Source organism: Chiloscyllium punctatum, chromosome 8 (genome assembly GCF_047496795.1).
Source record: "Chiloscyllium punctatum isolate Juve2018m chromosome 8, sChiPun1.3, whole genome shotgun sequence".
Lineage (NCBI taxonomy): Eukaryota > Metazoa > Chordata > Chondrichthyes > Orectolobiformes > Hemiscylliidae > Chiloscyllium > Chiloscyllium punctatum.
Genome location: NC_092746.1, coordinates 122,022,069 through 122,037,747, shown reverse-complemented (window position 1 = coordinate 122,037,747; position 15,679 = coordinate 122,022,069). Strand labels below are relative to the sequence as shown.

Below are 15,679 nucleotides of genomic sequence, written 5' to 3'. Positions count from 1 at the left end.
TCTGTAATTGCCTTTATTCAATTGTAATACCATTACATCTGATTCTTCTCTCTCTCTCTCTCTCTCTCTCTCTCTCTCTCAAATTAGAATAAATTCTATCACAATGCTGTCACTGCCTCCTAAGGGTTCCTTGTCAAGCCAGACTCATTGCACAACACTAAATCCAGTATTACCTGTTCCCTAGTGGCTCCACCACAAGCTGCTCTAAAAAGTCATCTCGTAGACATTCCACAAATTCATTTTCTTGTGATCCACCACCTACCTGATTTTCCAAGTGCACCCACATATTAAAATCCCCCATGATCATCTAACCTTGCCTTTCTTACTTGCCTTTTCTATCTCTTGGTGTATCTTGTACCCCAAATCTTGACTACTGTTTGGAGGCCTGTAGATAACTCCTATAATGTTGTTTTTAAAAAGCCTTTGCTGTTCTTCAACTCTATCCACACAGATTCTACATCATCTGATCCTACTTGTTTATTGTTATTGATTTAATTTCATTTCTTACTAACAAGACAACCCTACCCCCTATGATACAAAGAATTATACACCTATCTAGAACATATATTCAAATAACAGTAGGAGCAGAAATGAACCATTTGATCCTATGGTTGCTGATCACAGTTCCTTGCAGTTCTTTACTGTAGACACGGTGGTTGTTCAGTCTCACTGTTCAGAAGCAGGTAAATGATGAATGAGAATAGCTGGCTCATCTCCAATTATATTTTCCTTCACTGCAAACAGAGAAAAATGCTGAATTTCAGTCTGGAAACTTTCTGCTACTGCATTGTCCATCAGCCCAGGAGCTAATCAAAGAATTGTTATCATGCTGATGACACCAGACCTACACAGCTGCTCCTGACTGGGGGAAAACCAAATCAGCAATCTGAACAGAGCTTGCCAAACACTCACTCAGGGTGCCGATGAGTCTGCAAGATCCTTCCTCACCGTTCGGACACAAGTGTTAATGCAACTCTCACTGAGTTCTAATAACTTGTTTTAAAATTGCAACATCTTCCAAAGTCCTTGTTTGAGGCAGTATACTTTCACAACTTTTGTCCACAATCCAAAATAAATAAAAATATGTGGTCTTTATTCCATCTGTAACCAAGATCAAACCTGCAGACTGTATTCTGGATGTAGTATCACCAATGCCCCTATGTAGTTATAACAAGACTTGCCTGCTTTTATAATTAATTCCTTTTGCAATAATGGTCTGAATTTCATTTGCCTATTTAATTACTTGTACCTGTATGCAGCTCATGATTCTTACATGAGGATAACCTGATATTTTTTATCATTTTGAGTCTCTTTTCCATTTAAGTAGTGTCCTGCTTTTCTACTTTCTCTGTGACAGCTTCATGTTTTCCGACATTATACACCATCTAACAATTCTCCCCCACTCCCCTGTCTATATACTTTTTCAAACTTTGTATCCTTCTTATAATTTGCTTTCCTACTTATTTCTGTATCATCAAATATAATAAGGGATAGACCATTTAGAACAGAGTTGAGGAGAAACTTCTTCACCCAGAGAGTGGTGGATATGTGGAATGTTCTGCCCCAGAAGGCAGTGAAGGCCAAGTCTCTGGATACTTTCAAGAAAGAGATGGATAGAGCTCTAAAGGATAGTGGAATCAAGGGTTATGGGGATAAGGCAGGAATAGGATACTGATTGTGGATGATCATAATGAATGGTGGTGCTGGCTCAAAGGGACGAATGACCTACTTCTGCACCTGTTGTCTACTGTCTGTTGATTCCTTCATTATTCTGGTTTCTAAAGTGTAGAAAGGATGTGAAGACAGTGGTGCGAATGCAGTATAAATCCAAAAGGATATTATTAGAACTGTATCGAGGGAGGCAATGGCCCAGTGGTATTATCGCTGAACTGTTATTCCAGAGACGAGAGTGTGGTGCTGGAAAAGCGCAGCAGGTCAGGCAGCATCCGGGAAGCAGGAGAATTGACATTTCGGGCATAAGCCCTTCTAGGTGCAGGTCTACCGGTTTGAGGGGGCATAGTCTACTAGCGTGAGGAAGGACATATGCCCGAAACGTTGATTCTTCTGTTCCTCGGATGCTGCCTGACCTCCTGTGCTTTTCCAGCACCACACTCTTGACTGATCTCTAGCATCTGCACTCCTCGCTTTCTCCCGGTTATTCCAGGGACCCAGGCAATGTCCTGGGGACCTGGGATCAAATCCTGCCATGACAGATGGTGGAATTTGAATTAAATAAACATCTGGAATTAAGAGTCTAATGATGACCATGGTTTCATTGTCAATTGTCAGAAAAACCCATATGGTTCACGAATGTTCTTACCTCATCTGCCCTACATGTGACTCTATACCCACAGCAATTGCCCTCTGAATAATTAGGGATAAACAGTAAATGCTGGCTTCATCCTGTGAAAGATCATAACTAGAGGGTATAGGTTTAAGGTGAGAGGTGAAAGTTTTAAAGGGGACCTAAAGGGCAACCTTTTGACGTGGGGGATGGTGCGCGTATGGAATGAGCTACCAGGGGGATGGTGGAGACTGGTACAATTACAACATCTAAAAGTCGTCTGGATGGGTACGTGAATAGAATGGTTTCGAGAGATATGAGCCAAGTGCTGGCAAATGGGAGTAGATTAATTTAGGATATCTGGTCGGCATGGACCGAAGGGTCTGTTTCTGTGCTCTACATCTCCATGACTACGACTCTGTGCATAATTGGATCAAATAGCTCAGTTCCGTTTTGTACCATCTATGTAATCTGAAGGAACTGCATGATGTTGTATTTTGTTACACGCTGGCTAGAAAGGATTTTAAGATTGTCAGGGTTAGTGAAATGTGAAGATGCTGAACGATTCTTTGGAAAGGATTGCACTTTTACTATGAAACATTGGCAAAAAAGAAATCACATGTTAATCGATAGGATGGTCTCTTGAATATTTGTGTTGGAACAAAGCAGGCTTCTTGTGCAAGCCAGCATGATGAGCTGATTGTAGGAGGAAAATAATTCAGTTATCTGGAAAGACTAGAAAAAATGGGTTATTTTCATTCAAGGAGAGTTGGTCAGTGGGAATGTTATTCTGGGTATTCAGAATAATGAATTTTGAAAGGTTAATAGGAGAAACTATTCTCAGCATTCTATCAGAGAATACAAACTTAACATTTTTACAATCTACAATACACTGCCTGAAAGAAGTGCATGTCTTCCATAAAGTGTAACTTTCAGAAGGAAGCTGGATTGGTACAATAAGGAGAACATTTTGCAGAGCTATGGAAGGGGAGTAGAGAGGTTAGCCTGACCATAACACACAGGAGCAGAAGTTAGGCCATTCAGCCTACTGAGTCTGCTCAACCATTCAATAATGGCTGGTAAATTTCTCATCCCCATTCTCCCTGTAACCCTTGATTCCCTTGATACTCAAGAACCCATCTATCTCAGTCTTAAATACACTCAATGACTGGCCTCCACAGCCTCCTGTGGCGGTGAATTCCAGAGATTCACCACTCTTTGGCTGAAGAAATTTCTCCTTATCTCCACTCTAAAAGGGCTTCCCTTTCCCCTAAGGCATTGCCCTCGGTTCTAGTCTCTCCTCCCCATGGAAACATCTTCCCAACATCCACTCTGTCCAGGCCATTCGGTGTTCTGTAAGTTTCTCATCCTTCGAAATTCCATCGTGTAAAGACCCAGAGTCCTCAAACATTAAGCTTTTTCATTCCTGGGACCATTCTTGTGAACCTCCTCTGAACTCGCTTTAGGGTCAAACATCCTTCCTGAGATAATAGGTCCAAAACTGCACACAGTACCCCAAATGTGCTCAAGCCAGAGCCATATAGAGCCTCAGAAGCACGTCACTGCTTTTATGTTCAAGTCCTCCCAAAATAAATGCCATCATTGCATTTGCCTTCCCTAAAGAGTGACTCAACCTGTAAGGTTACATTGAAAGAATCCTGGACTAAATCTCCCAAGTCTCTTTGCACTTCAGACTTCTAAATTTTCTCCCCATTTAGAAAATAGTCCATGTCCTTTTCTTCCTACCACTTTTCCGTTTTACTCCACCTGCCACTTCCTTGCCCACTCTCCTAATCTGTCCAAATCCCCCTGCAGCCTCCCCACCACCTCAGTGCTACCTGTCCTGCTACCTGTGGGCAGCTTGGTGGCTCAGTGGTTAGCACTGCTGTCTCACAGTGCAAGGGACCCGGGTATGATTCCAGCCTTGGGCGACTGTCTGTGTGAAGTTTGCACATTCTCACCGTGTCTGCGTGGGTTTCCTTTGGGTGCTCCAGTTTGCTCCCACAATCCAAAGATGTGCTGTTTAGGTGAATTAGCCATGCTAAATTGCCCATAGAGTTCTGAGATGTGTAGTTTAGATGCATTTGTCAGGGGTAAATGTTGACTAATACGGTAGGGGAATGAGTCTTGGTGGGATACTCTTCAGAGGGTCGGTGTGGACTTGTTGAGCTAAATGGCCTGTTTCCACACTGTAGGGATTTTACGATTCTATATTAGATTTCAAGGAGCTGGCACATGCACAATGCACTGAATGGCTGCCTCTTTACGAAAGTTTTGATTATTTTTCTTAAATCAACTGTACCATCCCTGTGATTGTCAATCACTGTGCTGCCTCCAGGGGTGCCTGTAACCCATGTGTTTTGTATGTTCCTATTCCACTGAAATATCTAATCAGGTTAAAAAAAAAAGTTGACTTTCTGTCAACTCATCTGATATTTATACCCCATCATAAGAAACATTGGTGTGAATCAGTTTTGTTTCTAAGAGTTTCCATTATGAAAGTTAGTCAAGAAAAAAAACTCTCTTAATTTTTCATCAAACATCTTTAACACAGTCAACTCATGAAGAAGGTAAATTTAGTGAGGGAACTGAAGTATCCTGGAGAAACAATTCTCCTTCCTGTCAAGAACATTGTAGCACAACACAATGGCAATTACTTTCCTTCAACTAATTTTTAAAAATCATGTTCTCTTTCAGTTTCTCAGAGCAGCCTCAGCTTGAAGAAACAGAGGAGTCGAAGCTTTTTCAACTCATTCCTCTGTTGCTTTCGTGACTACAATGTGGAGTCGACGACCAGCAACTGCAACAGCAATGCTCAGATCCCAACGGTGGAGGAGAATGGGTCAATTGCTAAGGTGTGTTTTGTTTCACTGTCATTCGTGAACAAGAATTTGGAGAGCAAATTTCCACATGGAAGCTGCTGCTCAACTGAAAACTTATTCTTCGCTACCGAGTAACTATCATTATAGATAAAATATTAATTTACTCCATTAAGAATCAGTTGTCAATCAAAATGGTTTCAGATCAAAAAATTAACAAAGGAATTAGAAATAAATGAATACAATTGATGCTCCTGGTCAGAGCCAACTGTCACCAGCTACTTGCTTCATAATTTTAAAATGTGCCAGTATTTCCATCTTAAACTGAAAGTTGGAGATTTTTGGTAAAATGTTGTTGAGATCTTTGGCACCACATTGAAGTACCTTTCAGAATGTCTCTGTTCTGTCACAGTTTCATGATTAATTGACCATTTAAAAGCGTTTGGCTTTCTCACAAAGGAGTTCAATAATGAAGAGTTTGCATATTTAGAAACAGAGTTACAGGCGAGGCCCAAAAGTATTTTTGGCAAAGGTGCAAACTGTTCCAACCTTTTAAATCTTGGACCATATTCAGACATTTTAATCTGCCGTTAAAATCTCCAGTGAAGTTTTTGTTTCACTGTTCAAAACTTTTCTAAAGTGTTCTTTAAAGTTGAAAGTTCATAGTTCAAATTTTTTCCAACTGTGACTCCATTTAGAGACTTGAAAATTATTGCGACTACTCTGCAACCACTCTGTGAGAACTGAGAGCAAGGGCCTGTTCAAACAGAAGCACAGCTGTTGTAACTTGGTCCATAGGGCAGCAGGCATTACTGCCTTGGATCTTGCATGTTCAAAATTTTAGCTGAAAATTTTTAACCATAAGACCATGAGACACAGAGCAAAAGTAACCCATGAAAATTTAAGCTCTTTCTTAGCTCGTAGATTGAATAACTGATTGGAAGCTGGTTAAAATAATTCTGTCACAAAACACTTCTGTTCCCAAAAAGAGAGGCAGAAAAAAGAACCAACATTTTCAAGGTTAAAATAAATAGTTAAGACAGATTTTAGAGGCAAACTATTGTTTAGAGAGAATCGAAAATGAAGGGCATGGCAATAAAAAAGCCAATGGGATGACACGTCCCCTTGTAATTAAAATTCGGTGAGACATCTGATACAGAAACAAGATATTCAGCCCAAGCACGTCGGTATTTGTGCTCCGTTTGAGCCTTCTCTTTTCTCATCTAAATCTATCATTTATCCCTTACTCCTTCAAATGTTTTTTCAGTTTCTTTTAAAATACACCATGTGCTTCATCTGCTCCCTGTGATAGAGAGTTTCCCATTCTTTCTGCTGGTTGGGTAAAGAGGTTCCTTTTGAATTCCCTATTGAATTTCTTGGTGACTATCCCATATTGATGACCCCTCGTTATGCACTTCACAAAAAGAAACATTTCTGTATCCTCTATCAAAATGTTTCATACTATCAAAATGCTCTGTGAACCTGCACTTTGTATCTCCGATGTAGAGGAGACCACATTGGTAGCAAGGGATGCAGTAAACCAGGTTAGAAGAGGTGTAGGTGAATCTTTGCCAGATTTGGAATGATTGCTTGGGGCCTTGGCCGGAGGTGTAGGGACAGGTCTTGCACTTCCTGCAGTTGGAGGGAAAGGTGCAGGGTGTGGAGGAGAAGTGGGAAAGGAATGTGGAGCTGACAAGGGAGTCGCAGAGTGAACGGTCCCTATGGAAAGCAGATTATTATCCATATGTATGTCCAATGCCCATTTAAATGCCCTCAACGTGGGCAAGTCTACTACTGTTGCAGGCAGGCTGTTCCATGTCCCTACTATTCTCGGAGTAAAAACACTACCCCAAATATCTGTCCTCTCATGTTAACCTTCACCATCTGAGGAAAAAGGCTCTCGCTGTCCACCCTATTTAACCCTCTGATTATCTGATATGTCTCGATTAAGTCACTTCTCAACCTTCTGCCCGATGAAAACAACCTCAGTTCCCTCAGCCTTTCTTCATAAGGTCTTCCTTCCATACCAGGCAACATCCCAGTAAATCTCCTCTAAACCCTTTCCAAAGCTTCCACATCCTTCCTACATTGTGGTGACCAGAACTGTACACAATACTCTAGGTGTGGCCTTACCAGTGTCTTGTACAGCTGAAGCATGACCTCATGGCTCTGAAACTCAATGCCCCTACCAATAAATGCCAGTACACCACATGCCTTCTTAACAGTCTTATCAACCTGGGTGGTAACTTTCGGGGATTTATACACCTGGACACCAAGATCTCTCTGTTCATCTACACTGCCAAAAGTTTTACCATGGGCCCAGTACTCTAAATTCATGTTACTTCTTCCGAAGTGAACTACCTCACACTTTTCCACATTAAACTCAATTTGCCACTTCTCAGCCCAGCTCTGCATCTTATCTTTGTCTCTTTTTAACCCACAACATCCTTCGGCACTGTCCACAATCCTGCCTACCTTAGTGTCATCTGCAAATTTACTAACCCATCGTTCTATGCTCACCTCCAGATCAGTTATTAACTGACTAACAGTAGTGGCTCCAAAACAAATCCTTGCAGCGCACCACTGGTAACTGAGCTCCAGGATGATCATTTCCAATCAACCACCCCATCCTCGTCTTCTTTCAGCTTGCCAATCTAAACTGCTAAATCACCTTCAAACCTGAAAATCCGTATTTTGTACAATAGTTTACCATGTGGAACCTTATCAGTGGTGTTTATCAGCCTTACTGAAATCCATACATACCACATCGACCGCTTTTCCCTCATCCACCTGTTTGGTCACTTTTGCGAAGACCTCAATAAGGTCTGTGAGGCACAACCTACCCTTCACAAAACCATGTTGACTATTCCTAATCAAATTATTCCCCTCTAGATGATTATGAACCCTGTCTCTTATAACATTTTCCAATACTTTACCCACAACCAAAGTAAGGCACACTGGCCTATAATTACCAGGGTTGTCCTGACTTCCCTCCTTAAACAAGGAACAATATTTGCTATCCTCCAGGCTTCTGGCACTACTCCTTTGACAATAATGACACATTTGATCAAAGCTAAAGGCCCTGCAATCTCCTCCCTGGCTTCCCAGAGAATCCAAGGATAAATCTCACTGGCCCAGGGGTTTTGTCTATTTTCAGAACTTCCAAAATTGCTTAAACCTCGTCTTTGTCAGCCACAATCCCATCTAATCTTGTAGCCTGTATCTCTGTGTTCTCAATAACATTGGAAAGGGCAATGTGTATAATGACGAAAAGTATTCATTAAGCACTTTCGCAATGTCCTCAGATTCCATACACAACTTCCCTCTACTGTCTTTGGCCCTAACCTTACTCATTCTTTTCTTCCTGATATACCTATAGAAGGCCTCAGGGTTTTCCTTGATCCTATCCGCCAACAACTTCTCATGTCCCCTTCTGGTTCTTCTTAGCTCTCTCTTTAGATCCTTTCTGGTTAACTTATAACTCTCAGGCCCCCTAATTGAGCCTTCACGCCTCACCCTCACTCAAACCTTCGTCGTCTTGTTGACAGGAGTTTCAACAACTTTAGTAAACCATGGCTCCCTCGCCTGACAACTACCTCCCTACCTGATAGGTACATACTTATCAAGGACCCGCAGTAGCTGTTCCTTGAATAAGCTCCACATTTCGAGGGTGTCCATCCCCTGTAGTTTCCTTCCCCATCCTGTGCATCCTAAATCTTGCCTAATCACATCATAATTGCATTTCCTCCAATTATACCTCTCTTCCCTGCGGTATACCTATCCCAACCCATTGCTATTGTAAGCATAACCGAATTATGGTCACTATCCCCAAAGTACCTGAAGAAGGGCTTATGCCCGAAATGTCAATTCTCCTGCTCCTTGGATGCTGCCTGATCTGCTGCGCTTTTCCAGCAACACATTTTTCAGCTCTGATCTCCAGCATCCACAGTCCTCACTTTCTCCTCACCAAAGTACTCACATACTTCCAAATCTAACACCTGGCCAGATTCATTACTCCAAATCCAATATAGTATTGCCCCTTGTTGGTCTGTCTACATACTGTGTCAGAAAACACACCTGCACACATTGAACGAAATGACCTATCTAAGCTACTTGAACGATAGTATTCCTAGTCAATATTGGAGAAGTTAAAGTCCCCCATAACAACAACCCTGTTACTCTTGCTCCTACTGAGAATCATCTTTGCTATCCTTTCCTCTACATCCCTGGAACAATTCGGAGGCCTAATGAAAACTCTCGACAGGGTGACCCCTCCTTTCCTGTTTCTAACCTCAGCCCAAACTACCTCCGTGGATGAGTCCTCAAACGTTATCTCAGCTGCTGTAATACTACCTTGATTAACATTGCCACCACCCCCACCCACTACCCTTTTACCATCTTCTCTGTTCTTAATGAAACATCTAAATTCCAGAATCTGCAACAACCATTCCTGTCCCTCCTCTAGCCATGTCTCTGAAATGGCCACAACATTGAAATCCCAGGTACCAACCCATGCTGCAAGTTCACTCACTTTATTCCAGATGCTCCTGGCATTGATGTACACACATTTCAAACTAACGTCCTGGTTGCCGGTGCCCTCTTGCGACCTTGTAAATCTATCCTGACCTCGTTACCCTCTACCTCCTTTACACTGGAGCTACAATTCAGGTTCACATCCCCCTGCTGCATTAGTTTAAACACTCCTGAAGTGCATTAGCAAATTCCCCCCTCATGGTATTGGTACCCCTCTGGTTCAGGTGAAGATCATCCTGTTTGTAGAGGTCCCACCTTGCTTTGCCCAGAAAGAGCTCTAATTATCCGAGAATCCAAACCCCTCCCTCCTGCAGCCACGTGTTCAGCTCCACTGTCTCCCTATTCCTCACTTCACTAGCACGTGGCATAGGCAACAAACCAGAGATAACAACTGTTTGTTCTAGCTCCCTGAATTTCTGACTTAGACCCCCACCTTTCTTCCTACTTATGTCATTGGTGCCCATGTAGACCATGACTTGAGGCTGCTCCCCCTCCCCCTCAAGGATCCCAAATACACGATCAGAAACATCACGAGCCCTGGCACCTGAGAGGCAACACACAAGTCGCGAATCTCTCTTGTTCCCACAAAACCACCTATATGCCCTCCTAACTATGGAGTCCCCAGTGACTAAAGCTCTGCTCCCCTTCCTACTTCCCCTCTGAGTAACAGGGACAGACTCTGTGCCAGACACCTGAGCCCCATTGCTTACCCCTGGTAAGTCTTCACCCCCATTAGTATCCAGAATGGTATCCTTGTTATTGAGGGGAACCACCATAGGAGATCCCTGCGCTGCCTGCCGGCTGCCTTTCCTATCCCCCTGACAGTAACCCATTTCCCTTCACGTGGCTGTGGAGTAACTACATCTGTAACTCCTCTCAATAACCTCCTCCGCCTCCCAAATGATCCGAAATGCATCCAGCTCCAGTTCCCTAACATGGTTCTTGAGGAGCTGGAGTTAGGTGCACTTCCCACAAATGAAGTCAGCAGGGACACTAGAGGTGACCCTTACCTGCACATACCGCAGGAGGAGCATTCAACTGCCCTAACCTCCATTCCCACTGGTCTAAATTTCCCAAATAGACTGCTGAAAACATGAAACACAAAAGAAAACACTTGTCACTTGCCAACCAACGCACAGAACTTTTTTTTTGTTAGAGGAGGAGGATGGGTGGGAGACACTATCCCAGTAGTGTTTTAGGTAAAGCAACTGCCCAAATAAGTAACTTCGTGACCCCTCCGACTGGCACCAGGAACTGAAGAATACCGGACCTAAAAGTGAGTAATTTATGTTGAATACTCACGTATCCCAACAGGCTCTGCTGCTCTCTGGTGTCCTCCTGACCTCTCCAACATCCTCCAGGAACTTCAAGCTTCACTATTTCCTGGTTTATACCGTATCCTACTATGGAACTACTACTTGGGATCCAATGGATTTCTCTTACCAGGGACTTATTTCCCTAGCTCTTTCTCATTTATACTCCGATTGATTCTATTCTTTGATCTCCAGTGCCTATAGTGGGCGGCACGGTGGCACAATGGTTAGCGCTGCTGCCTCACAGCGCCGGAGACCCGGGTTCAATTCCCGACTCAGGCGACTGACTGTGTGGAGTTTGCATGTTCTCCCCGTGTCTGCGTGGGTTTCCTCCGGGTGCTCCAGTTTCCTCCCACAGTCCAAAGATGTGCAGGTCAGGTGAATTGGCCATGTTAAATTGCCCATAGTGTTAGGGAAGGGGTAAGTGTAGGGGTATGGGTGGGTTGTGCTTCGGCGGGTTGGTGTGGACTTGTTGGGCCGAAGGGCCTGTTTCCACACTGTAATCTAATCTAAAAAAAACCCATTTCTCACTACAACGGTGATTACTCCTTTACTAATAAAGTTACACTACCTCATTTTCAATCCTGCTTGTCCTTCCAAAACACCTTAGTACCTTTGGATATTCAGTTCCCAAACTTGGTCTCCCTGCAACTACATCTCCATAATTACCACCAAATCGTAGCTATTTCCTCTATTTGCACTGTCAACCCATTACTTTTATTCCAATTGCTTCATAAAATCAGATAAGACAACATCAAAGATTCAGTATATAGAAAGACAAAGCATTATAGATATTTTTAATCAGTCTGTTCAGATGTGTTATGACACACCTCTGGAACAGGTGGGACTTGAACCTTGGCCTTCCGGCCCAGAGGTACGGACACAGGCAATGTGCTACTTCATTGGATGAAAAGCAAGGGATAGAGGTATTCACCAAATGGATGTGGATTTGTGCAATCAAGTTAGCATTCAAAATGAGCACAAATGAAAGTACGTATGTCTTTTTAAAAATGAGCAAAAAGACTTTTACTAAGATCAGAAATGGATTCAAAAAAATAAACTTTTAAAAGATCTGGTTTGTTCACAGTTGTTGTATTCAATTTTGACCACCAAATTACAGCAACAACAGTGAAGCTAGAGAAGCATTCATTAGTGTGAACCAGAAATTGGAAAGTATATTTCTAAGAAGATTTGTATCTATGGTACCGATTGTATTGGAAAAAGGAAATACTTAATAGGATGTTGATAAAATTATGAAAGGTATGATGGTTTAATGGATAGTAGGGTGACGTTCGAAAAATGAATACCCCGGACTAACTAAAGGATTTGAGGACAAGGTGCATCTGATTAAAATTTTTGAACAGCTGTGTCGAAAGCTGGCGCAATCGTGGTGGATCAAATTGTCATTCCATGCTGCAAACTCCGATGATAATCGATTTCTCAGATATTCCAAAATTCTTTGATATTAATGAATTGCTTGTGAAGAACAGTCATTATTGTGATAAGGCCAAACTATGTTTCTTTGCTGTATGACTCTAAACAGACAACTGTAGCAATTAAACTGCACACAGCCAAGGTCCCACAAGCAACTTATTAGTCCATTTTTTGTAGATATTGATTGAAGGATAAATATTAGGAAGAATTCCTTACTTTTCTTGAATCAGTGGTGCAGTCTTTTACAATCCATTAAGTAGAGAGCAGGGATTTCTCTTCAATGACTCATCCTGGAACTGTCAATAAAAAGTGACATGAAAGGTGCAAAGGAGCACTCCAAGTTACTTGAATGTTAGCCTAGGTTATGAGTTCAATTCCTGGAATGGTACCTGAGATATACTATACAAAATAAACTAAAATAAAAGAATAATAAAGCTTGTCCTCATTGCTGTAACACATATCTAATCAGTGTGTTTGTCAGCATCAGTGCTTTGGTTTTGTACAAGTTAACCCCATCAGTCCCAAGGAAACAAGACTTTCCCAGAGACTGTCTCAGGTTGAGGCTTCTCTCAGTTTCCTCCCATTTACAAGCACTGATGGAATCTGATCCCTTGATACATTTAAGCAATTTTGAATGGCTGCTGGCATGACTGGTGGCAAGGCCTTCCTTAAGAAGATTCCACTAAAGGCAGCAATCCATTTTTAAGACTGTAAGAAATAGGAACAGCAATAGGCTGTTCAGCCCCTTGAGCTTGCTCTACCATTCAATCAGATTATGGCTGACATATCCATGACAAATCTTTGATGTACGAAAGATTTTTCCGCTCATTGTTTTGGTCTCACTGTTATATCACTATAATTGGGAATGGGTCATCCAATATTGAATTTCATTTGAGGAAGACAGACATAGGCAGACAGATGCGTGATTACTATTGGGACATCATTGATGGTCATTGGAAGGCAGGAAGGTCTGACTCTGATAATCTAATTTTGAAGATGCATTTCTTATAACTGATCAATCTTACCGACTGTCATTTAAGCATAGTCAAACTTGAGAGAAAGTGCTCATTTCTAATTCTAAGTTTTAAGTGCTTCAAAAAGAAGCGTTAAATTATTCGTTAATTAGTCACTCATTTAGAATATGTAGTGATTTGCTATGAGTGAGCTTAACTGCAGGTTATGTTTTACAGCCTAGTTAAAGACCGGAAACTCCAGAAAGAGACTTTGTATGTTATTTAACAAACATCATATTGAACAAAATGATACAAGTTGTAAATGTACTCTGTTTTCTGCAACAAAATTTAGTTTGTGGAGAAATATATCAAGGCAAGCTAGTAAATCTGTCCACCATAAATTGAAGAATGCTGTTAATGCATTTGGTTTGAGGATACTTTATTCGAATTCCGTTTACCCACTATCTTATTTTTAAACAACCTGTTTGAACATGCAGTGAGTCTTCTGGCAGGGCCAAAGGCTTGCAATCTCCTCCGTGGCTTCCCAGAGAATACTAGGAAAAGTCCTATCCAGCCCAGGGGACTTATCTATTGTTACGCTTTCTAGAATTGCTAGCACCTTAATCCCATCTAGTCTAGTAGCCTGTATCTCAGTATTCTCCTCGACCACATTGTCTTTTTCCTGTGTGAATACTGACAAAAAGTATTTACTTAGCGCTTCCCCTATCTCCTCTGACTCCATACACAACTTCCCACTACTATGCATGATTGGACCTAATCTTACTCTCATCATTCTTTTATTCCTGATACACTGGTAGAAAGCCTTACAGTTTTCCTTGATCCTATCTGCCAATGACTTCTCATGTCTCCTCCTGGCTCTTATTAGTGCTGTCATTTTAGGTCTTTCCTGGCTAAGTTGTAACTCTCAAGGCCCTAACTGAGCTTCACATCTCATCCTAACATAAACCGCCGCCTTCCTCTTGACAAGAGATTCAACTTTTTCTATTGTGCCCGTCCCCTGCAGTTTCCGTCCCCATCCTATGCATCCTGAACCTTGCCTAATCACGTCGCAATTGCCTTTTCCCCCAGTTATAACTCTTGGCCTGTGATATATACCCATCCCTTGCCATCACTAAAGTACTATTAACAGAATTGTGGTCACGATCACCAAAGTGCTCACCTGCCTCCAAATCTAACACCTGGCTGGGCTCATTACCCAGTACCAAATCTAATGTGGCCTCACCCCTTGTTGGTCTGTCTACATACTGTGTCAGGAATCCCTTCTGCACACATTGGACCTAAACTGACCCATCTAAAGTATTTGAACTGTAGTATTCCCAGTCAATAAATAGAAAGTTAAAGTCACCCATAAAAACTACCCTGTCACACTCTCTCCTTTCGAGGATCATCTCTGCTATCCTATCCTCTACATCTCTGGAACTATTTGGAGGCCTACAGAAAACTCCCAACGGGATAACCTCTCCTTTCCTGTTTGTAATCTCAGCCCATGCTACCTCAGTACCTCTTTGCAACTGCAAACCGTCCTTGACTAACAGCACCACACCACCTCTCTTTTACTAATTTCTCTGTTCTTACTGAAACATCTAAATCCTAGAACCTGCAGTCCTTGCTCTACCCATGTCTCTGAAATGGCTACAACATCGAAATCTCAGGTACCAACCCATGCTGAAAGATCACCCACCTTATTCTGGATGTTCCTGGTGTTGAAGTAGACACACTTCAAACCAACTTCTTGCAATCTTGAAATCTTAGTTCTGACTTCACTATCCCGTCCCCCATATACTCTAACTACAATTTCTGTTCCCATCCCCTGCTGACTTAGTTTAAACCCACCCGATGAGCTTTAACAAATTTCACACTCCAGGATATTGGTACCCCTCTGGTTCAGGTGAAGACCATCCTGTTTGTAGAGGTCCCAACTACCCCAGAAAGAGCCCCAATTATTCAGGGATCCACAACCTTCCCTCCTGCACCATCCCTGTCATATCCTCTCAGACCAAACTCTCAGTATTGTAAACTGAAGGACACAGTGACTAGTATCACCCGTTTCCCCCGGCCAAACTGCAGTATCTTTAATAATTAAAAAGGTAAGTATAAGTTTTGTTCATAAGTCTAGACAAAAGATAAGTTGTGCGCATTATACGTTTAATGTTGCTATTTCAGGCACGTTTATTAATGCTGTCAGCATTTTAATGCAAAATTTAAAAACATAAATTCCAGTTTTCCTCACTCATTTGTTTACAAATAAAAAAATTTGACTTTATATATGAGCATTATTAGCAATGTGGTTGTAACATTGCAGAAATGAAAAAGATGTATTGC

The 15,679-nt window shown here is 41.9% G+C and overlaps 1 protein-coding gene across 7 annotated transcripts in view; it reads left to right on the top strand.

Moving 5' to 3' along the window:
- Positions 1–15,679, top strand: part of ctdspla (CTD (carboxy-terminal domain, RNA polymerase II, polypeptide A) small phosphatase-like a) — a 281,371-nt gene that overhangs the window by 170,277 nt on the left and 95,415 nt on the right. For all 7 annotated transcript variants that reach the window (XR_011961418.1, XR_011961417.1, XR_011961419.1 and 4 more), the window contains one exon: positions 4,982–5,139. Coding sequence is in view for 3 of the 7 variants with exons in the window: in XM_072576378.1 (XP_072432479.1) it covers positions 4,982–5,139 (158 nt within the window). In the remaining 4 variants the exon portion in view is untranslated. The remainder of the gene's footprint in view (positions 1–4,981; positions 5,140–15,679) is intronic.